The sequence below is a fragment of the Taeniopygia guttata genome, chromosome 31 (assembly GCF_048771995.1).
Source record: "Taeniopygia guttata chromosome 31, bTaeGut7.mat, whole genome shotgun sequence".
Classification (NCBI taxonomy): Eukaryota; Metazoa; Chordata; class Aves; order Passeriformes; family Estrildidae; genus Taeniopygia; species Taeniopygia guttata.
The window spans coordinates 1,490,542-1,512,876 of record NC_133056.1 but is presented as its reverse complement, the minus strand read 5'-3'; the positions used below and the strand labels follow the sequence as shown (position 1 = coordinate 1,512,876).

The 22,335-nt window shown below is 65.3% G+C and overlaps 1 protein-coding gene across 11 annotated transcripts in view; it reads left to right on the top strand.

Moving 5' to 3' along the window:
- Nucleotides 1-256: 256 nt before the first annotated feature.
- The window catches only part of NRXN2 (neurexin 2), a 51,329-nt gene continuing 29,250 nt past the window's right edge, over nucleotides 257-22,335 (top strand). For 6 of the 11 annotated variants that reach the window (XM_072920366.1, XM_072920361.1, XM_072920364.1 and 3 more), the window contains exons 1-11: nucleotides 257-356; nucleotides 2,759-4,546; nucleotides 7,326-7,346; nucleotides 9,264-9,293; nucleotides 9,841-9,906; nucleotides 11,415-11,716; nucleotides 13,941-13,964; nucleotides 17,567-17,728; nucleotides 18,765-19,206; nucleotides 20,280-20,663; nucleotides 22,038-22,238. In XM_072920366.1, the coding sequence (XP_072776467.1) occupies nucleotides 2,890-4,546; nucleotides 7,326-7,346; nucleotides 9,264-9,293; nucleotides 9,841-9,906; nucleotides 11,415-11,716; nucleotides 13,941-13,964; nucleotides 17,567-17,728; nucleotides 18,765-19,206; nucleotides 20,280-20,663; nucleotides 22,038-22,238 (3,289 nt within the window). In that variant the 5' untranslated portion in view covers nucleotides 257-356; nucleotides 2,759-2,889. The remainder of the gene's footprint in view (nucleotides 357-2,758; nucleotides 4,547-7,325; nucleotides 7,347-9,263; nucleotides 9,294-9,840; nucleotides 9,907-11,414; nucleotides 11,717-13,940; nucleotides 13,965-17,566; nucleotides 17,729-18,764; nucleotides 19,207-20,279; nucleotides 20,664-22,037; nucleotides 22,239-22,335) is intronic. The other 5 variants (XM_072920367.1, XM_072920363.1, XM_072920365.1 and 2 more) reach the window with 2 other exon arrangements.

Below are 22,335 nucleotides of genomic sequence, written 5' to 3'. Positions count from 1 at the left end.
GGATTTGGGGTGATGATTTTGGGGGGTTTGGGGTGATGATTTGGGGGGTTTGGGGTGATGATTTTGGGGGGTTTGGGGTGATGATTTTGGGGGGTTTGGGGTGATTATTTTGGGGGGTTTGGGGTGATTTCTGGGGGGGGGTTGGGGCGATGTCTCGGGGGGGGGGGTGGGGGATTTGTGGCCGGTACCGGGGGGGTTTTTGGGGGGGGGCCGGGGGGCGGTGCGGGGCCGGGGTGGGGGCGGGGGGCTGCGGGCGCGCGCCGCTCCGGAGCCGTGCGCGTGCCCGGGGCGGGCGGGGGCTGCGGGAGCGGCGGGAGCGGCGGGAGCGGGGCCGCGGCCGGGACCGCCCGGGGCAGGTACCGGAGAGGGGGGGGCCGGTACCGGAGAGGGGCGGGGGGACACGGAGGGGACCCCGGGGGGGGCGGGAGGGCGGTGGGGGGCGCGGGGAGGGGAGGGACGCGCAGAGATGGGGGGGGGGGGTGCGGGGTTTTGGTGAGGGGGGGGTTGGGGGGCTCAGGATGGAGGGGGGATGTGGGGGGAGGTTTGGGGGGGAGGGGGGATGTGGGGAGAGGGGGAGGATGATGAGGGTCCGGAGAGGGGGGGAGGGTTAGGAATGGGGGGGGGGGGGGGGATTATGGGGGGCTCAGGGAGGGATGGGGGGGTTGGGGGTCACATCCCCCCCTCCCCCCATCGCCAGGCGGGGTTTGGGGGGGCTCCGGAGCAGGTGGGGGGAGGAGGAAGGGCCGGGGCTCCCCCACCCCGGGGAGGGGCCGCATCGCCCCCTCCCCCACTGCAGGGTCTGGGGGGCCGCATCCCCCCTCCCCCCCGCCCTGCGCGGCCCCCGAACCCCCCGCGGAATTCGGGGCGCTCATCCCGCCCCTCCCCCACTGCGGGGGGCTCACCCAACCCCCCAAACCCCCCCAAACCCCCCCCAAAACCCCCCCCGGGCCCCCCCCGGCCGCGGGGCCTGCGCTGGGCGTGCAGCACACGCGTGTGCGCGGGGCCCGGCCCCACGGGCGGCGTCACGCGGGGCACACGCGTGTGAGCGGGGGGGGGTCGGGGGTGTGCAAGGGCTGCGAGAGGCGGGTTTGGGGGTGCACGAGAGCCCGCAGGCGGTTTTGGGGTGCAGGAGAGCCCGCAGGGTGTCTGCAGGAGGTTTTTGGGGTGCACGAGAGCTCACAGGCAGTTTTTGGGGTGCTGGAGAGGTCGCAGGCGGTTTGCAGGTGGTTTTTGGGGTGCACAAGAGCCCACAGGGTGTTTGCAGGAGGTTTTTGGGGTGTACAAGAGCCCACAGGTGGTTTTTGGGGTGCAGGAGAGCCCGCAGGGTGTTTGCAGGTGGTTTTTGGGGTGTACAAGAGCTCACAGGCGGTTTTTGGGGTGCACGAGAGCCCTCAGGGTGTCTGCGGGCGGTTTTTGGGGTGTAAGGGGTGTGGGAGGGAGCTGTGCCCGGTTCTGGGGTGTGCAAGGACTGGGTGGGTGCATTTTTGGGGTGCACGTGGAGGGAGGGGTGTTAAACTGGGGAACCACGAGCGTGCAAGGGGAGTGTGCACAGATTTGGGGTGCACACGAGCGTGCAGGGTGTGTGTGTTTAGTTTTGGGGTGCACACGAGCGTGCAGGGTGTGTGTGTTTGGTTTTGGGGTGCACACGAGCCTGGGTGTGTTTCGGGGTGCACGTGTGCAAACCCGCGGTGCACACGCGTGTTCAAGGGGGGGTTCAGGCCAGGCCGGGGGCACACGCGGGTGTTTTGGGGTGGGGGGTGGTTCTCCCGAGCCCGGGGGTCCCTGAGCGTGTGCGGGTGTGCAGGGGTGGGGGTGAGCGTGCAAGGGGTGCACACCTGGGGGGGGCGTGGCTGGGGGGGGCACGGGGTGTGTGCGAGCGGGTGTGCAAGGCGGGGTCGCTCACACCTGAGGGGCACACGCGTGTGCAAGGGCGTGTCCCTTTCCGCGGGGGGGGGGGTTTGAGGGGGTCCCCGCACCCCGGGGTGCCCCCCCCGCCCCGCCCCCCCCCCCGGGGCCGTCTCGTCCCCGTGACCTTCAGGGGGACACGGGTGGTCGTGTGCCCCTCCCCCACCCGCAGCCCCCCGAAAGTGCCCCCGGGGGGGGCTCAGAGGGTTGGGGGGGGGGTTCCTCCTATGGACCCCCCCATAGACCCCTCTGACCCCCCCCGGGGTGTCCCCTGGCTCTGGGGGTTCCTCAATTCCCCCACAGGCCCCCCAAGCCCCCCCGACCCCCTCTAAGGGGCCCAGGGGTCCGCGTGCCCCCTCCCCCCCTTTATCCGCCATCAGTGATCGATAATTAATTAATTAATGACCCCCGGGGGGGTACGGACACCCATGGAGGGGGAGGGGGGAACCCAGGCCCGGGTCCCTCCCCCCGAGGGTCCCTGGGGGTCTCTGGGGGTTCCCCCCAGCCCGAGCCCCCCCACGGGGTGGGGGTGGGGGGGGCCAAGGTGGGGGTCGCTGTCATCCCCCCTCCCCCCCCCCCAGGTGCAGCAGTTAATGTGATTGGCTAATTATGCGCTGCATGTTAACGAGCCCCATTAGCCAACGTGGGGGGGTTATAAATAACCTGGGGGCTCATTTGCATAATGCCAGGGCCCAGGTTGCCGCGGTGACCGACCCCCCCCTTCCCCCCCCTCATCACGGGGTTAATTAACGCGCTGATAACGAAGTGGGGGGGGGGCCCGGTTGCCCATCCCCCCATCCCTGGCTGTCACCCCCCCTCTCAGAGCCCCCCCTGACCGTGTCTCCCCCCCCAGGTGCCTCCGGACCCCCGGCCAGGCCATCGCCGCCCGCTGGGGCCACCCATGCGGCTGTGAGAGGACGGGGGTGGCCGGGCCCCCCAGGGCCCCCCCAGGGCCCCCCAAGCCCCGCAGCCAGCCCAGGCGCCATGACCTGTCCGGTCACTGAGGGACCCCCGGCGCCCGGGGGCCACCGAGAGACCCGAGCCCACCCGGGCCCCGTGCCCCACCCGGGCCCTGTGCCCCACCCGGGCTCCGTGCCCCACCCGGGCTCTGTGCCCCACCCGGGCCCCGCCGTCCCTCGAGGCTCTGAGGGCCACCAAGAGACCAAAGCCCACCCGGGCTCCGCGGCCACCAGAGCATCCATGGCCAGCTGGACCCCTGCGCTCAGCCAGGACCACCGAGAGACTCAGGCCCACCTGAGCTCTGTGCCCCACCTGAGCTCTGAGCCCCACCTGGGCTCCCACGTGGAGACCGAGGCCCACCTGGGCTTCGTGGGCAGCCAGGACCACCTGGAGATGAAGGAGCATCAGGAGCCCGGGGCCAGCCGAGCTTCTGCGGGCAACCAGGACCACCCCGAGCCCGACATCGACGTCCCGCCGGACTCCGAGGTCAACCAGGGCTCCGTGGCTCGCGTAGACCCCAAGAGCCACCAAGAACTCGCCCCCTCCCAGGCCCCCGAGGACCCCCAAGAGCCCAAGGTCACCCAGGGTCCCATGGCCAGCCAAAAGACCAAGGTCAACCAAAGCCCCACGGCCCCACTAGAGGCCAAGGTCAACGAAGACCCCGTGCTATGTTTAGACTTGAGGGTCCACCAAGCCCCTGTGGCCAACCCAGCCTCCGAGGACCCCCGAGCCCCCCTGGACCACCAGGACAGCCAGGCTGACCGAGCCCCGGTGGCTCTTAGAGACCGGAATGTCCACCAAGCCCCCGTGGCCGAGCACAGCCCCGCGGATGCCCAAAAAACCGAGGTCAAGCCCGGCCCTCTGGACCCGAGGGTGGCCCTGGGGACCAGGGGCGGCTGCCTGGGGACCGAGCGCCACCAACCCCCCGTGCCCACCTGGGCCGCCCCGGCCCCCCACCCGTGTGCCCGCGCCCCCTCGGGCGCCCGCCTGGGGCTGGTGCTGCTGACGCTGGGGTCCCTCCTGCTGCCCTGCGCCCGGGGCTCGGCGCTGGAGTTCGGGGGCGCGCCGGGGCAGTGGGCGCGCTACGGGCGGTGGGCGCCGGGCGCGGGGGGCCAGCTCAGCTTCCGCCTCAAGACCAACGTGACGCGGGCGCTGCTGCTCTACCTGGACGACGGCGGCAACTGTGACTTCCTGGAGCTGCTGGTGGCCGAGGGGCGGCTGCGGCTGCGCTTCGCCATCGCCTGCGCCGAGCCCGCCACGCTGGAGCCCCCGGCGCCGGTCAGCGACGGCCGCTGGCACGCGGTGCTGCTGACGCGGCAGGCGCGGCACGCGGCGCTGGCCGTGGACGGGGAGGCGCGGGCGGCCGCCGTGCGCTCCAAGCGCCCCGACATGGCCGTGGCCAGCGACCTGTTCGTCGGGGGGATCCCGCCCGACGTGCGGCTCTCGGCGCTGACGCTCAGCACCGTCAAGTACGAGCCGCCCTTCCGCGGGTGGGTGGCCGACCTGCGGGTGGGCGACGCGCCGGCCGCGCTGCTGGGCGCCCAGGGGGTCCGGGGTGACGGGGACGAGCGCTGCGCCCACCACCCGCCCTGCGCCCACGGCGGCCGCTGCACCCTGCGCCGTGGGGAGCCCCGCTGCGACTGCGCCGGCACCGGCCACCGCGGGCCCTTCTGCGAGGAAGGTGAGGGCGCAGCGAGGTCGGGAGGGGTGGGGTGGGTGCAGAAGCAGCTCGGGAGCCTCATCTCCTTGTGTTTCTCCATGGCTTCATGGCGTTGGGCACCTCCATGTCTCGGTGTCATCGTGTCCTTGAGGCCCTCCCCATCTCCTGGCGTTGCGTGTCCTCCTGTTGTCACCTCCTTGTGTTTCTCCACGGCTCTGTGCAGTGTCCGTCTTCGTGGCTGTGTTTGTCCTCGTGTCCTTCACGGCTTTGGGTGGCTCCGTGTTCCTCCATCGCTGGTTTTGGGTGTCCTTGTGCTTCTCTGTGTCCCCTTGGCCTCGTGGCACCGTGCCCTCCACAGCCGCCTGTCCTCATGTCCTCCATGACTTCCTGGTGTCCTCGTGTCATTTTGTCCTCGTGGTGTTTGTTGTGTGTCCTTGTGTCCTTCCTGTCCTCGTGGCACTGGGCACACCCACGGCGTCGAACGGCCTCGTGGTGCTGGTCATTGTCACGCTGTCCTTGTGTCACACTGTCCTTGTGTCACGCTGTCCCCGTGTCACGCTGTCCTTGTGTCACGCTGTCCCTGTGTCACGGCACTCCCGTGTTCTTCCACCCTCATGGGGTTCTGTGTCTCCTCTGTGTCCTCCTGGTGTTGTGTCCTTTAGTTGCTCCGTGTCCTTGTGTCCTCCTGGTGTCACCCATCCTGGTGTCACCCATCCTGGTGTCACCCAGTGTTCTTGTGTCCTCCTTGGGTCACCCACCCTTGTGTCATCCATCCTCATGTCACCTATCATTGTGTACTCCTGGTGTCACCCACCATCGTGGTGTCACCCATCTTTTTGTCACCCATGCTCGTGACCTCCTGGTGTCACCCACCATCGTGGTGTCACCCATCTTTTTGTCACCCATCCTTGTGTCCTCCTGGTGTCACCTGTCCTGGTGTCACCCACCCTTGTGTCACCCAATGTCCTCGTGTCACCCATCCTTGTGTCCTCCTGGTGTCACCTGTCCTGGTGTCACCCGGTGTCCTCCTGCCATTCCTCGTGTCCTGGTGTCTCCTCACCCTCGAGACGTTGCCCATCCACACGTGACCTGGGGGTCCCCTTGTCCCCCCCGCTGTCCCCCCACCCTCCCCACCCCCGTTTTGCACGCCCCTGTGCCCGTGCGTGCCCTCGTGTGACACGGCTGGCTGGGGGTGACCCTGCTGGGGGGGTGGGGGTTTGGGGACCCCCCAGCCCCACCCATGGCGTCACCCCCCCGTGTTTTCTCCTCCCGCTGTCCCCACGCGCCCTGGTGTCCCCGCCTGTCCCCCCGCCCTGGCGTGGGCTGGGTGTCCCCGCGGCGCCGGTGCCGGTGCCAGCCGGGCGTGGCTCAGGGGGTTTCTCGCGCCACCCCGCCCTCGTGCCAACACGCCCTCGCACACGTTCCCGGGGACAACCGCCGGTGTCACCGTGGCGACGGCATCCTCCGGGCGCGTTGCCAGGGCCGGTTGCCATGGCGCCGCCGGGGCTGGGTACCCGTTGCCATGGAGACGCCCGGGCCTGTCTCCCTGGCGACGGTTGTCACGGCACTGCCGGATGCTCCCGCCACGTCCTTGAGGGGGGACAGGAATCGGGTGGGCCTGGAGGGTGACCGGGGCACTGGGAGGGCCCTGGGGTGCTGTGGGGCGCCCTGTGGGGTGCAGGGTCCCTATAGGGCACCCTGTGGGCTGTGGGGTCCCTATAGGGTGCCCTATGGGGTCCATGGTGCCCATGGGGTGCAGGCAGGGCTCTCCCGGGTGTGCCATGGGTTGCGGGGTACCTGTGGGGTGCTGTGGGATGCCCTATAGGGTGCTGAGCCTCTGTGGGGTGCCCTATTGGGTGCTGAGCCTCTGTGGGGTGCCCTATAGGGTGGTGGGTACCTGTAGGGTGCCCCATAGGGTGTGGAGCTCCTGTAGGGTGCCCTATAGGGTGTTGAGCCCCTGTGGGGTGCCCTATAGGGTGCTGAGCCCCTGTGGGGTGCCCTATAGGGTGCGGGGTTCCTGTGGAGTGCCCTATAGGGTGTTGAGCCCCTGTGGGGTGCCCTATAGGGTGTTGAGCCCCTGTGGGGTGCCCTATAGGGTGCTGAGCCCCTGTGGGGTGCCCTATAGGGTGTGGAGCTCCTGTAGGGTGCCCTATAGGGTGCTGAGCCTCTGTGGGGTGCCCTATAGGGTGTGGAGCTCCTGTAGGGTGCCCTATAGGGTGCTGAGCCTCTGTGGGGTGCCCTATAGGGTGTGGAGCTCCTGTAGGGTGCCCTATAGGGTGGTAGGTACCTGTGGGGTGCCCTATAGGGTGTTGAGCCCCTGTGGGGTGCCCTATAGGGTGCGGGGTTCCTGTGGAGTGCCCTATAGGGTGCGGGGTTCCTGTGGAGTGCCCTATAGGGTGCTGAGCCCCTGTGGGGTGCCCTATACAGTGTGGAGCTCCTGTAGGGTGCCCTATAGGGTGCTGGGTTCCTGTGGGGTGCCCTATAGGGTGCTGTGCCTCTGTGGGGTGCCCTATACAATGCAGGGTTCCAGTGGGGTGCTATGGGGTGCCCTATAGGTTGCGGGGTCCCTGTGGGGCGCTATGGGGTGCCCCATAGGGCTACAGGGTGTGCGCAGGGCGTGCAAATCACACCGGGGCATGCAAACCCCTCCCCCCCATCGTGCCCCGCCCCCAAGGTCACTGCGAGGTCACGGGGTGGGGTCACAGGGACATGGGGGGGGATGGGGGGTTGGGGACACGCGTGGGGGGTCCCAGCACTAATTGCTCTGCCCCTCCCCCCTGCTGCCCCCCGGGACCCCCAGAGGAAGAACCCGCGGTGGAAGGTGAGTGCGGGAAGGGATTTTGGGGGATTTTGGGGAGTTTTGGGGGATTTTGGGGGGTTTGGGGGTGTGGGCGTGCAAGGCCCCGTGTCACACCTGGGCTGGGGGGGTCTCACCAGGTGTGTGCAAGGGGCTCCAGGTGTGCAAATCCCGGGGTCGGGGGTCCAGAGGGGCGTGGCCTGCGCGGCAGGGGGTGTGGTTTATGCAAAACAGCTCCGAGGGGCGGGGCTTGGCGCTCGTGCCGAGCACGTGGCTCCCGTGACGCTCGCGCAGGGGGCGGGGCCACGGGGGGGTGCCACCTGCAGGTCCCGACCATTACGTCACTGCCCTGCGGGCCCAATAAGATGGGGACATGCAAATGAAACCGGCACCGCCGGGCCAATTAAGATTGTGCGATGCGGTGGGGGCGGAGATATGCAAATCGCAGCATCGCCGGCAGCCAATGGGAGGAGGGAGCGATGAGGCTGCTCTTGATTGGCTGAGCCCAGTCCCAAAGGGGCGGAGCGTGGTTTATCGGAGGGGGCGTGGCCAGAGCGAGGGGCGGGGCTTGCGCCCCGCGTGCCCCGCACGAGGGTCCCGGGGTGGGGGAGGGTCCCCGCGCCAGGGGCGGCCCCGCCCCCCCGTGTCTCATCCCCTCCCCCACCCCGGCTTTTCCCCGAAAAACCTCGGAAAAAGGGGAAAAACCCGCGGGAAGGCGGCGGGGGGGGTGGGGCAGGGGAGGGGCGGCGCTTCCCGCGTGGCCCCGCCCCCCCCGCGCTTGTCCCCGCACCCCCCCACCCCCCCCACCCCCCCACCCCCCCCCGGCATCGCCCGATGCCGTCACAAGTTAAAGGAGGTTTAAGTTGTGACGGGGCCCCTCCCCCACCCGGGGCCCCTCCCCCCCCACCCCCCACCCCGGGGCCGCTCGGGCCTTTCGGTCATTTTGGGTTTTTTGGTTAATTTTTAATTTTTTTAATTCTGATTTTTTTGTTATGTTTATAATTTTAAATTAATTTCTCTTTCATTCCCATTTCCCCCTATTTTTCCCATGTTGCCGCTTTTCCTTTACTATTTCCTTTTTTTCCCCCCTTTTTTCTTTTACATTTCCCGTTATTTTGGCTTTTTCATTATTTTTCGTTTTTTTAGATTATTTTCTCTTTTTTAATAATAGTTTTTCTTTTACTATTTTTAATTTTCTCGTGACTTTCCCTTTATTTTGATTATTTCCCGTTTTCTTATGGATTTGGTACTCTTTAAGGTATTTCCCCTTTTTAAGTTATTTTCCAGTTCATTATTTTTCCTTTTATTATTCTTCTCCATTGTTAATTAAAACTTCCCCCTTTTTTAACATGATCTCCTTATATTATTGTTTTTCCTTTTGAAATTATTTTCCCTCTTTCAATAAATACTTTGAATATTCCCATTTTTATATCAGAGTTCTTTTTTTCGCCTTCATTTTTTCCCCTTCCCTTTGTTACTCTTTTTTTTCATTTTCCCTCTTTGATAATTTTCCCTTTTAGAATTACTTTATTTCCCCCCACTTTTTTCCTTTTTTTTTTCCTTTTCTCTTTTCCCTTGTGTTGCTGACTCCCCCTTTTTATCAATTTCCTCCTTTCCCTTGCTTTGACCCTTTTCACTTTTTTCCTCTTTTTCCTCCCTTTCCCTCCTTCCTTTTCCTTTCTTCCTTTTTTTCTATTTTTGCCTTTTTCCCCCCATTTCCCCCTTTTCTCTCATTTCCCTCCCTTTCATTTCTTTTCATTATTTTTATTTCCTTCCCCATTTCCTCCCTCAATTTCCCCTTTCCCCCCCCCCCCCCGAGTTTAACCACTTTCCCGTTTTTTCCCCCCAAAACTTTCCCTTTTCCCGCCACTTTTGCTTTCGTTCTCCCGCCCCTCCCCCCCTTTCCCACGCCCCTCCCCCTCCCCTCCCCTCCCCCCCCAGGTCCCGCCCACCTGCGAGTCACCGGCCAAGGTAAAGACGCGCCCTCGGGCCCCTCCCCCACCCTCATCACCCTCATCATCCTCGCCCCTCCCCCCCCTCCCCCCATCCCCCCATCGTGTCTGTGGCTCGTGCGACACGGGGGGAGGGGCGGCCGCCTCGCGCGGGGACGGGGGGGGGTGGGGGGGAGGGGAGGGGGCGGCCCCTCGTGCAAGGGGGGGGATGGGGGGGGCTGTGACCCCTTGCACGAGGGGCGGGGGGGCGGGGGGAGGGGTCTGAACCCCTCCCCCCACAGGAGGAGGGGCTTGGGGGGTCCTCACCCCCCCCTCGAGGAGGGGGAGGGGGCCGGGGGTCCCTGCACGGGGTGGGGGAGGGGTCCTTGCACGAGGACCGAGGGTCCCCTTGCACCAATAGGTGGGGGGGGGGTGGGGTACGAGTGCCTCCCCCTCAGGGCACACCCGGGCACACCTGGGCACACCCGGGCACACCCGGGCACCCCTGGGCACACCTGGGCACACCTGGGCACACCTGGGCACACCTGGGCACACCTGGGCCCCGCCCTGACGCGCCCCTCCCCCAGGGCCCGCCGAGGTCGCCGAGGGGGGGCCCGGCCGCGGCGCCGGCGAGATCCAGCAAGCGGCCAAAGGTCAGTGAGGGTCAGCGGGACCCCCCCAGGCACCCCTGGGACACCCAGGAGCCCCAAAACCCATACCTGGGACACCCAGGACCCCAAAACCCATACCTGGGACACCCCAGGACTCCCAAAATCCCCCCACGCACACCTGGGACACCCCAGGAGCGCCAAAATCCCCCCACGCACACCTGGGACACCCCAGAACCTCCCAGGGCCCTCCACACTCACCTGGGACCCCACAACAATGTCCCTGTGGTGGGGTCACCGTTGCGATGTCCCCCTCACAACGTCCCCATGGCCACGTCCCGATGTCCCCTTGGCCACGTCCCGATGTCCCCATGGCGCCCCTGGTCAATGTCCCCACGCAAGGTCCCCACTGATGGGTTCCCATCACGACGTCCTCACCACGAGGTCCCCATGTAAGGTCTGGTACAAGACCCCACAGCGATGTCCCCACAGCGATATCCCCACAGTGATGTCCCCACGCTCTGTCCCTGGCGCCAGGTTCCTCGTGCAAGGTCCCCATCGCAGTGTCCTCATGCCGATGTCCCCACGACAAGGTTCTCATGCCAAAGTCCCCGTGACAAGGTCCTCATGCTAAAGTCCCCTTCACCGTGTCCCCAGTGACAATGTCCCCATCACAACGTCCCTGCGCAAGTCCCTGTTACGATGTCCCCACGACAAAGTCCTCATTGGAAAGTCCCCATGACAAGGTCCTCGTTGGAGAGTCCCCATTGTCACATCCCTGGTGCCAGGTCTCCTCTGGGATGTTCCCATCGCAATGTCCCCATCACAATGTCGTTTTTGCGCTGTCCCCATGATGACGTCCTCATTGGAAGGTCCCCATTGCCACGTCCCTGGTTCACGGTCCCCACAAGAATGTCCCCATGAAAATGTCCCCATCACAATGTCCCCATGAGAATGTCTCCATCACAACATCGCCATCACAGCGTCACCATGACAATGTCCCCATCCCAACATCCCCATGACAACGTCCCCAAGACACTGTCCCCATCACAATGTCCCCATCCCAACATCCCCATGACAACGTCCCCATGACAATGTCCCCATCACAACATCCCCATGACAACGTCCCCATGACAACGTCCCCATGACAACATCCCCATCACAATGTCCCCATCACACCGTCCCCATCACAATGTCCCCATCACAACATCCCCATCACAATGTCCCCATCACAACGTCTCCATCACAACATCCCCATCACAATGTCCCCATCACAACATCCCCATCACAATGTCCCCATCACAACGTCTCCATCACAACATCCCCATCACAACGTCCCCATCACAACGTCTCCATCACACCGTCCCCATGACAACGTCCCCATCACACCGTCCCCATCACGCCGTCCCCCGATGACGTCCCCATGACGCCTCCTTGTCACAACCTCCCCATCTCCTGGCGCCAACACCCACCGACACCCCCCACACCACACCCCCCTCGCCGACCTCCCCGCTCAACGTCCCCACGCCGCGTCCCCGCTGTCCCCCCGCCAGGCCGCGCCGAGTACGTGGCCACGTTCCGGGGCAGCGAGTTCTTCTGCTACGACGTGTCGCGGTCGCCGGTGCAGAGCAGCGCGGACGAGCTGGCGCTGGCGTTCCGCACGCGGCAGCGCCACGGGCTCCTGCTGCACACCGGCCGCGCCGCCGACTTCCTGAACCTGTCGCTCAAGGCCGGCGCCGTGTGGCTCGTCATCAACCTGGGCGCCGGCGCCTTCGAGGCGCTGGTGGAGCCCGTCAACGGCAAGTTCCACGACGGCGGCTGGCACCACGTGCGCGTCACGCGCAACCTGCGGCAGGTACGGCGGGGAGGGGAGGGGGGAGGGCTGGAGGGGTGGTGGGGAGCGTGGGGTGACCGCTTGAGGGGTCACCTTGGGCAGCTCCTCAACTGGGAGCACTGGGAGCGATGGTTGGCTTGGGCAGCTCCCCAACTGGGAGCACTGGGAGTGATGGTTGGCTTGGGCAGCTCCCCAACTGGGCATACTGGGAGCCTTGGGCTGCTCCCCAACTGGGAGCACTGGGAGCCTTGGGCTGCTCCTCAACTGGGAGCACTGGGAGTGATGATTGGCTTGGGCAGCTCCCCAACTGGGAGCACTGGGAGCAATGATTGGCTTTGGCAGCTCCCCAACTGGGAGCACTGGGAGCCTTGGGCTGCTCCCCAACTGGGAGCACTGGGAGCGATGGTTGGCTTGGGGCAACTCCCCAACTGGGAGCACTGGGAGCTTTGGGCAGCTCCCCAACTGGGAGCACTGGGAGCACTGGGAGTGATGGTTGGCTTGGGCAGCTCCTCAACTGGGAGCACTGGGAGCCTTGGGCTGCTCCCCAACTGGGAGCACTGGGAGCCTTGGGAAGCTCCTCAACTGGGAGCCTTGATCAGCTCCCCAACTGGGAGCACTGGGAGCACTGGGAGTGATGGTTGGCTTGATCAGCTCCCCAACTGGGAGCACTGGGAGCAGTGGGTGTCTTTATCTAGCACCCAACTGGGAGCACCAGTATCTTGATCAGCTCCCCAACTGGGAGCACTGGGAGTGATGGTTGGCTTGATCAGCTCCCCAACTGGGAGCACTGGGAGCGATCATTGCCGTGATCAGCTCCCCAACTGGGAGCACTGGGCAGCCACCCAATGGCTTGTCATGGCCAGTTCCCCAACTGGGAGCACTGGGATGGGACTCTTGGCCAACCACCCCAACTGGCACCACTGAGCATTTTGATGAGCTCCCCAACTGGGAGCACTGGGAGCAATGGGTGTCTTTATCAAGCACCCAACTGGGAGCACCAGTACCTTGATCAGCTCCCCAACTGGGAGCACTGGGTGTTTGGTTAAACTAGAGAACTGGGCAAACTGGGAGCAATGGTTTCCTCAATCTGCTCCCCAACTGGGAGCACTGGTTGTGCTGGTCGGCCACTCAACTGGGAGTGATGGACACGTTGGCCAGCCACCCAACTGGGAGCACTGGGAGCACTGGGTGTGATGCTCAAGCACCCAACTGGGAGCACTGGGAGCACTGGGTGTCTTGTTCGAGCACCCAACTGGGAGCACTGGGAGCACTGGGTGTGATGCTCAAGCACCCAACTGGGAGCACTGGGAGCACTGGGAATCTTGCTCGAGCACCCAACTGGGAGCACTGGGAATCTTGCTCAAGCACCCAACTGGGAGCACTGGGAGCACTGGGTGTCTTGTTCGAGCACCCAACTGGGAGCACTGGGAGCACTGGGTGTCTTGTTCGAGCACCCAACTGGGAACACTGGGAGCACTGGGTGTGATGCTCAAGCACCCAACTGGGAGCATTGGGTGTCATTCTCGAGCGCCCAACTGGGAGCACTGGGAATCTTGTTCGAGCACCCAACTGGGAGCACTGGGAGCACTGGGTGTCTTGCTCAAGCGCCCAACTGGGAGCACTGGGAATCTTGCTCAAGCACCCAACTGGGAGCACTGGGAGCACTGGGAATCTTGCTCGAGCACCCAACTGGGAGCACTGGGAGCACTGGACATGCTGCTCAACCACCCCGCCGGCAGCACCGCCTGCAGGATCTCTCCCCAACTGGGAGCACTGGTTCCATGGACCCTCCCAAACTGGGAGCACTGGACACACGAGGAGGGGGAGGGGTTCTCTGCCCAACCCCCACGGGGGGATGGGTGGGGGTGACCGGTGGAGTTCGGGGGTCCCCCCCCCCCTTTTCTGACAACTCTCTGCTTCTCTCCCCCCTCCCCCACAAGGTGGGCGCCGCCCCTCCCCCTCCGTGCAACGCCCCACCCCCACCCCCTCCTCGTGCCACGCCCCTCCCCCCTGTGTGTGCGCGTGCCACTAACACGCTTCCCCTCCCCCACCCCGCGGGGCCCCCCCCCACTAACCTCCCGTCCCCCACTAATCCTGGGGGGGCCCCCCCTTAACAAAAACAACCCCAAATCCCCCTCCCCATCCCCGCCAAAAACAAAACAAAACCCCAAAACCCCGCGCCCCCACCCCAAAAAAGCGCCCCCCAAAATGTCACGTTTGTGTTTTGTCCTTCTCTCGCCGCCAGCACGCAGGGATCGGACACGCTATGGTAAACAAACTGCATTACCTGGTAGTTATCACTCTATTGTTACTCCTTGGCTTCGCCGTGGCCCCGCTCCCGACCTTTTGGGGCCGATCCGGGGGATTTTGGGCAAAAAAAAAATTTTCACCCATCCGCCATCTTCGCAGGCCGAGCTTTGGCTCATCCACCCCCGACCCCCTTCATGGCAAAATAATCGAGAGCTGGTTCTGCCCCCCACCCTCCTCTTCCTCCCACCCCACCCAAAATCCTCCCCGAGCGGGTGGGCATCACTCGAGGGGGGCGAGGTGGCGCCTCAACCCATCCACGACCCCGTTTTTGGGGTGAGTTTTAGCGGTTTCGGGCAATTTTCACCCGTCCGCCGTCGTGTGGCTGAGCTGCGGCTCCCTCCTGCCAAAACAAGCTGGTTTTCCCCCAAAAAATCCTTATCTGGGCTCAGGACGGTGATATTTTTTCTCAAGAGAGTTCGACTCCTGCTGTTTTGGGATGAATTTGACGGATTTAGGGCAATTTTTACCCATCCACCATTTTGTGGCGGAGCATCACCTCCCCGATGCCAAAAATAGCTGGTTTGCCCAAAAAAATCCTTTTTCAGGGTGTGGTTTTCTCGATGGGGTCCCACACTCCCCCCACGTCCCCAACTCGTTTTGGTGTGAATTTTGGAATTTGGGTGATTGGATAAACCCAACACCTGCAGATCCCCGATGCTAAAACCGACTGATTTCCACCCAAAAAGTCAGGCCGGGCTCAGAAGTTGCCGATTTTCCCCAAGGGGATGATTTGGGCTCCCACTCCCCCATTTTGGGATGAATTTTAGAAAATTTTGGACAATATTTCCCCCCCCCACCCCATCCAGGGCGTAGCTGCAGCTCCCTGGTCCCCAAACCAGCCGGTTTCACCCCAAAATCCAGCCTGGGCTGGGCTCCTTTTCCCCTGGGAAATTTTGTGGCATCCCAGAACAAATTTTTGGGGTGATTTTTTAGGATTTGGAGCAATCTGATACCAATCCCACCCCCCGAAGCAGCCAAGGTTCTGATTCTCCTTAATTTCCCCCCAAAACGCGGTGAGGGTCGGGGGCAGGATGGAGACTCCCAAACGCCTCATTTTGGGCTGAATTCCCTGGATTTGGGGCAATTTCCTCCCATCCTCTCCCTCGTGGCCGAGCACGGCTCCGCAAGCCCCAAAACCACCCCGAAATTTGGGTTCCCCCCCAAAACCAGCTGCCACTCACAGAGGGGACGTGGGACCCCCCCTCCCCCTTTTTGGGGCGATTCCTTTGGATTTCGCCCCGTTTTGACCAAAACCGGCCTCTTTCACCCCAAACCCCGCCCGAGGGGGTGTCAGGACCCAAAGTGGGGGTTGGGGGATGGGTGATTTTTAAAAAATTTTTATTTTTTTCCGGGGGCTGCCCCCCCCCCCCCAAATTGAGGATGGAAACGGCGTTTTCAGGACAAGCTGCCGCCCCTCCCCCATCCCCCCCCCAACCTGCCGCCCCTCCCCCACCCCGCGCAGGCAGCGGGGCCGCCCCTCCCCCCCCCGCCAAAGACCCCCCAAAAAAGCCCCCCCCGGGCGGGGGTCGGGCCCCGCTGGCTGCGCCCCTCCCCCCCCCGCACGCGCCCCCCGCACGGCCTGACTAACACCGCCCCTCCCCCACCCCCGACCCCTCCCCATCCCCCCCTCCCCTCCCCCAACCCCCCCACCCCCACCCAGGGGGCACCGGGGCCGCCCCCGCTGCGGGGGGAGGGGCTGGGGGGGCGTCAGAGAGTGTGAGGGGCGTGAAAGGTGTGCACAGGTGTGTAAAGGTGTGTACAGGTGTGTGCACAGGTGTGTAAAGGTGTGTACAGGTGTGTAAAGGTGTGTGCAGGTGTGTGCAGGTGTGCACAGGTGTGTAAAGGTGTGTACAGGTGTGTGTACAGGTGTGTGTACAGGTGTGTGAAGGTGTGTGCAGGTGTGTGCAGGTGTGTGCAGGTATGTAAGGGTGTGTACAGGTGTTTAAAGGTGCCCACAGGTGTGTGTACAGGTGTGTGTGTGTGCACGTGTGTGTATGCAGGTGTGTACAAGTGTGCCTGCACAGGTGTGTAAAGCTGTGTACATGTACACGTGTGCGTGCACAGGTGTATGTACAGGTGTGTCTGTGCACAGGTGTATGTACAGGTGTGTGCACAGAGGTGTGTAAAGGTGTGTATGTGTGCAAGTGTGCGCGCACAGGTGTGTGTACAGCTGTGTCTGTGCACAGGTGTGTACAGTTACAGGTGTGCATGCACAGGTGTACACAGCTGTGTACAAGTGTGTGCATACAGGTGTGTGCAGGCATGTGTGTGGGTGTGTGTGCAGGTGTATGGGTGTCACACCAAGTGTCTGTGCAGGTGTGATCATGTGTGTACAGGTGTGCAAGAGTCACACCAGGTGTGTGCAGGTGTATGAGGGTCACACCAGGTGTGTGCAGGTGTGTACAGGTGTGTGTACAGGTGTGTACAGGTGTATGCAGGTGTATGAGGGTCACACCAGGTGTGTGTGCAGGTGTGTGCAGGTGTGTACAGGTGTATGCAGGTGTGTGCAGGTGTATGAGGGTCACACCAGGTGTGTGTGCAGGTGTGTGCAGGTGTGTACAGGTGTGTGTACAGGTGTGTGCAGGTGTATGAGGGTCACACCAGGTGTGTGCAGGTGTGTACAGGTGTATGCAGGTGTATGAGGGTCACACCAGGTGTGTAGAGGTGTGTGCAGGTGTGTACAGGTGTATGCAGGTGTATGAGGGTCACACCAGGTGTGTGTGCAGGTGTGTACAGGTGTGTGCAGGTGTGTACAGGTGTGTGTACAGGTGTGTACAGGTGTGTGTGCAGGTGTGTACAGGTCTGTGCTCATGCACGTTTAAGCAGCCGTGGGGCTGCCCCCGGGGTCCCCCTTCCCCCCTGCACGCCCCCCCACCCTCTCTGCATGCGCTTGCACACCTGTGCACGCCCCTGGCACACCTGTGCACGCCCCTGGCACACCTGTTCTCACCCCTGGCACACCTGTGCACGCCCCTGACACACCTGTGCACGCCCCTGGCACACCTGTGCACGCCCCTGGCACACCTGTTCTCACCCCTGGCACACCTGTGCACGCCCCTGACACACCTGTGCACGCCCCTGGCACACCTGTGCACGCCCCTGGCACACCTGTGCACGCCCCCCCCACCCCGCGCGCTGCCCCCACTAACGACCGCGTTTGTGTCTGAGCTTTTTTCTGCCCCGGGACCCCCCAAAACTCGTTACTAACCCCCCTCCCCCCCGTGTCACCCCCCCATGTCACCCCTTTGTCACCCCCCCATGTCACCCCCTCCCCCCCGTGTCACCCCCGTCTCACTCCCTGCCCCCCCCCCCATCACCCACCCCGTTCTCACCTGGGGGGGCTCCTTGGGGGGCTCCTCCGGAGATATGGGGGGGCTCTAACCCCCCCACCCCACCCCCTATGACCCCCCCAGGTGACCCCAGACCCCCCCACCCCTCACCCTCATTGTCCCCGTCACCCCCACGCTCATCACCCCCCCCCGTCCCCCCCGTCCCGTGTCCCCCCCGGTTTTGGGGTGCCCCGGTTTCGGGGTGCCCGCTGAGCCAGCCGCTCGTGCGCAGGTGACCATCTCTGTGGACGGCATCCTGACCACCACGGGCTACACGCAGGAGGACTTCACCATGCTGGGCTCCGACGACTTCTTCTACGTGGGGGGGTCCCCCAACACCGCCGACCTGCCGGGGTCCCCCGTCAGCAACAACTTCATGGGCTGCCTCAAGGACGTGAGTCTGGGGGCTCGGGGAGCCCCCCCGCCCTCACCTGGGGAGGGGGGCTCGGGTTGGGGGGATCTAGAGCCCCCCCAGCTCACCTGTGTGTGTCCCCAAGAGCTGTGGGTGACATTTTGGTGACCCCCACTCACCCATGCGTGTCCCCAGGAGCTGTGGGTGACATTTTGGTGACCCCGACTCATCTGTGCGTGTCCCTGGGGACAGGGGTCACATTTTGGGGACCCCCGACTCACCTGTGCGTGTCCCCAGAATCTGTGGGTCACATTTTGGGGACCCCCGACTCACCTGTGCGTGTCCCTAGGACCTCTGGGTGACATTCTGGAGACCCCCAACTCACCTGTGCATATCCCCAGGATCTGTGGGTGACATTTTGGTGCCCCGACTCACTTGTGCGTGTCCCCAGGATCTGTGGGTGACATTTTGGTGACCCCTGACTCACCTGTGCTGTCCCCAAGATCTGTGGGTGACATTTTGGTGACCCCGACTCACCTGTGCGTGTCCCCAGGATCTCTGGGTGACATTTTGGTGACCCCCATGAGTCCCCACCTCACCTGTGCGTGTCCCCAAGATCTCTGGGTCACATTTTGGTGACCCCGACTCATCTGTGCGTGTCCCCAGGATCTCTGGGTGACATTTTGGTGACCCCGACTCATCTGTGCGTGTCCCCAGGATCTCTGGGTGACATTTTGGTGACCCCGACTCATCTGTGCTTGTCCCCAGGATCTCTGGGTCACATTTTGGGGACCCTTGACTCACCTGTGTGTGTCCCCAGGATCTGTGGGTGATGTTTTGGGAACCCCGACTCACCTGTGCATGTCCCCAGGATCTGTAGGTGACATTTTGGGGACCCCGACTCACCTGTGTGTGTCCCCAGGATCTGTGGGTGACATTTTGGGAACCCCGACTCACCTGTGCGTGTCCCCGGGGGCGTTGCGGGTGACACCTCAGGCCAGCAGCATTGTGGGGGTCACACGGCGGCGCTGGGCGCCCCCAGACCCCCTCCCCACGCCCTCACCTGTGCCCTCCCCAGGTGGTTTACAAGAACAACGACTTCAAGCTGGAGCTGTCGCGGCTGGCGCAGGAGGGCGACGCGCGGGTGACGCTGCACGGGGCGCTGCTCTTCCACTGCGACCCCCCCCCGGCGCTGGACCCCGTCACCTTCGCCACCCCCCAGGCTCACCTGGCGCTGCCCACCTGGCGCCCGGCCCGCGCCGGCTCCGTCTCCTTCGACTTCCGCACCACGGAGCCCAACGGGGTCCTGCTCTTCGGGCAGGGCCCCCCCCGCGACCCCCCGTCCGCCGCCCGCGGGCCGCCCCCGCCGCCCCCCGATTTCCTGGCGCTGGAGCTGCTGGACGGGCACCTGTACCTGCTGCTGGGCATGGGCGCGGCCGGGCTGCGGCTCCGCGCCAGCGCCCGCAAGGTCACCGACGGAGAGTGGTGCCACGTGGACGTGCAGCGCGACGGGCGCAAGGGTGAGTGGGCGGGGGCGAGCAGGTGTGGGCAGGTGTGTGCAGGTGTGTGCAGGTGTGTGCAGGTGTGCAAAGAGGGTGTGCAGGGGTGTGCAGGTGTGCAAAGAGGGTGTGCAGGTGTGTGCAGGTGTGTGCAGGTGTGCACAGCGTGTGCAGGTGTGCAAAGAGGGGCAGGCAGGTGTGTGCAGGTGTTCAGGGGTTTGGGGAGGGGGTGTGCAGGTGTGTGGAGAGGAGTATGAAGGTGTCCCTTTGCTGTCCCTTTTCTGTTCCCCCTGTCCCCTCTCTGTCCCCCCTTTCCCCCCTGTCCCCCCTGTCCCCCCCGCTGTCCCCCCTGTCCCCCCCGTCCCCCCTTTCCCGTGTCCCCCCGTCCCCTCTCTGTCCTTCCTGTCCCCGCTGTCCCCCCTGTCCCGTGTCCCCCCTGTCCCCTCTCTGTCCCCCTCTGTCCCCCCTGTCCCCTCTCTATCCCCTCTCTGTCCCCCCTTTCCCCCCTCTCCCCCCGTCCCCTCTCTGTCCCCCCGTCCCCTTCTGTCCCCTCTCTGTCCCCTCCCGGTCCCCTTCTGTCCCCCCTGTCCCCCCGTCTCCCCCTGTCCCCTCCTGTCCCCCCTGTCCCCCCTGTCCCTCCTGTCCCCCGTCCCCCCCCCGTCCCCCCTTTTCCCCCCTGTCCCCTCTCTGTCCCTGCTGTCCCCCCCTTTCCCCCCCGTCCCCCCTGTCCCCCCCGTCCCCGTGTCCCCCCCTGTCCCCCCTGTCCCCGCTGTCCCCTCTCTATCCCCTCTCTGTCCCCCCTGTCCCCCCCGTCCCCCCGTCCCCGTGTCCCCCCTGTCCCCCTGTCCCCGCTGTCCCCCCGTCCCCCCTTTCCCCCCCGTCCCTGCTGTCCCCCCTGTCCCCCCTTTCCCCCCCGTCCCCCTGTCCCCGTGTCCCCCCTGTCCCCTTCTGTCCCCCCGTCCCCGTGTCCCCCTTGTCCCCATGTCCCCTCTATCCCCCCTGTCCCCCCTGTCCCCGCTGTCCCCCCGCTGTCCCCCCTGTCCCCCCCCCGTCCCCCCGGTCCCCGCCGCGCCTGACGCCCGCGCCCCCCGCAGGCTCGGTGTCGGTGAACAGCCGCAGCACGCCCTTCCTGGCCAGCGGGGACCGGGACGTGCTGGACGTGGGGGCCGAGCTGTACCTGGGGGGGCTCCCCGAGGGCCGGCCCGGGCCCCCCGCGCCCCCCGAGCTGTGGGCGGCGGGGCTGCGCTTGGGCTTCGTGGGCTGCGTGCGGGACCTGTTCGTGGACGGGCGGAGCCGCGACGTGCGGGCGCTGCTGCCCGCGGGGGGGGCGGCGGGGGTCGCCCCGCTCTGCGCCCGGGACCCCCCCCGGGCCTGCGCCAGCGGCCCCTGCCGCAACGGCGGCGCCTGCCGGGAGGGCTGGAACCGCTTCGTGTGCGACTGCCGCGGCACCGGATACCTGGGGCCGCGCTGCGAGACGGGTGAGGGACGGGTGAGGGACGGCGCGACACGTGGGGACGCGGGACGGGGGGGACAGCGGGGACAGAGGGGAGAGCGGGGACACGGGACAGGGGGGAGAGAGGGGAGAGAGGGGACAGGGGGGACAGAGGGGACACGGGACACGGGGGAGAGAGGGGACAGGGGGGACAGAGGGGACACAGGACCGGGGGGACAGGGGGGATAGCAGGGACACAGGGGGACAGCGGGGACACCACGGGGACAGAGGGGATAGCTGGGACACCACGGGGACGGCGGGACACGGGGACAGCGGGGACAGAGGGGATAGCGGGGACAGGGGGGAGAGAGGGGATAGCGGGGACAGGGGGGATAGCGGGGACACGGGACGCGGGGGGACAGAGGGGATAGCGGGGACAGCAGAGGGACAGGGGGGATAGCGGGGGGACAGAGGGGACAGAAGGGATAGCGGGGACGAAGGGGGGACAGAGGGGATAGCGGGGACACGGGACAGGGGGGACAGGGGGGATAACAGGGGGACACCACGGGGAGAGCAGGAGGACACCGCGGGGGCAGCGAGGATAGCGGGAACACGGGGACAGCGGGGGGACAGAGGGGACAGTGGGGACAGCGGGGGGATAGGGGACACGGGGACAGGGGTGGGACAGAGGGGATAGCGGGGACAGGGGGGACACGGGGACAGAGGGGACAGCAGGGGGACAGGGGGGACACGGGACGGGGGGGGACAGAGGGGATAGCGGGGGGACAGCGGGGACATGGGGACAGCGGGGGGACAGAGGGGATAGCGGGAACAGAGGGGACAGAGGGGGGAGAGAGGGGACAGAGGGGACAGCAGGGTGGGGCACACCTGAGGGGGTTATGGGGTACCTGGGACAGGTGAGGGGACACGGTGACACCACGGGGACAGCGGGGTGGGGTCACACGGAGGGCGTGGCACTCCCCGAGCACTTGGGTGAGCCCGGGGGGGGATTGAGGGTGACACGGCACCCTGAGGTGACACAGCAAGGACTGGGGGGGGGGGGGGATACAGGTCACACCTGAGGGGGGCATGGGGTACCTGGGACAGCGCTGTGGGGCAGGTGAGGAGGGGGGATGGGGGCATTGGGACCCTCCAAACACCTGGGTCCCCACCTGGGAGCACCTGGACACCTGAGCCCCCCCCCGGGGGACACCTGGGTGCCTCCCCCAGCGATGGGTGTCCCCAGACACCTCCAGTCCTGTGGGGTGGCACCCAGTGGCAGCGTCCCTTGTCCCCCACAAGCTGCGGTGCTCACCTGGCCGTGGGGTCCCAACTCCCGGGGGTGCCCTGGGGACAGCGGGGACAGCCCGGGGACAGCGGGGGTGGCCGTGCCGAGGGTGACGGGTCCCTGTCCCCGCAGAGGCGGCGGTGCTGAGCTATGACGGCAGCATGTACCTGAAGGTGCAGGTGCCGGGCGAGCAGACGGAGGCCGAGGACGTGGCCCTGCGCTTCATGTCCCCCCGCGCCTTCGGCCTCGTCCTGGCCACCACCTCGCGCCACTCGGCCGACACCCTGCGCCTCGAGCTGGACGGGGGGCGCATGAAGCTCACCCTCAACCTGGGTGAGCCCCCCGAGACCCCACAGAGCCCCCCGGAGAACCCCCGAAACGTCCCTGAAACGTCCCGAGACCTCCCCAAAATCCTCCCCTAAAACGGGGC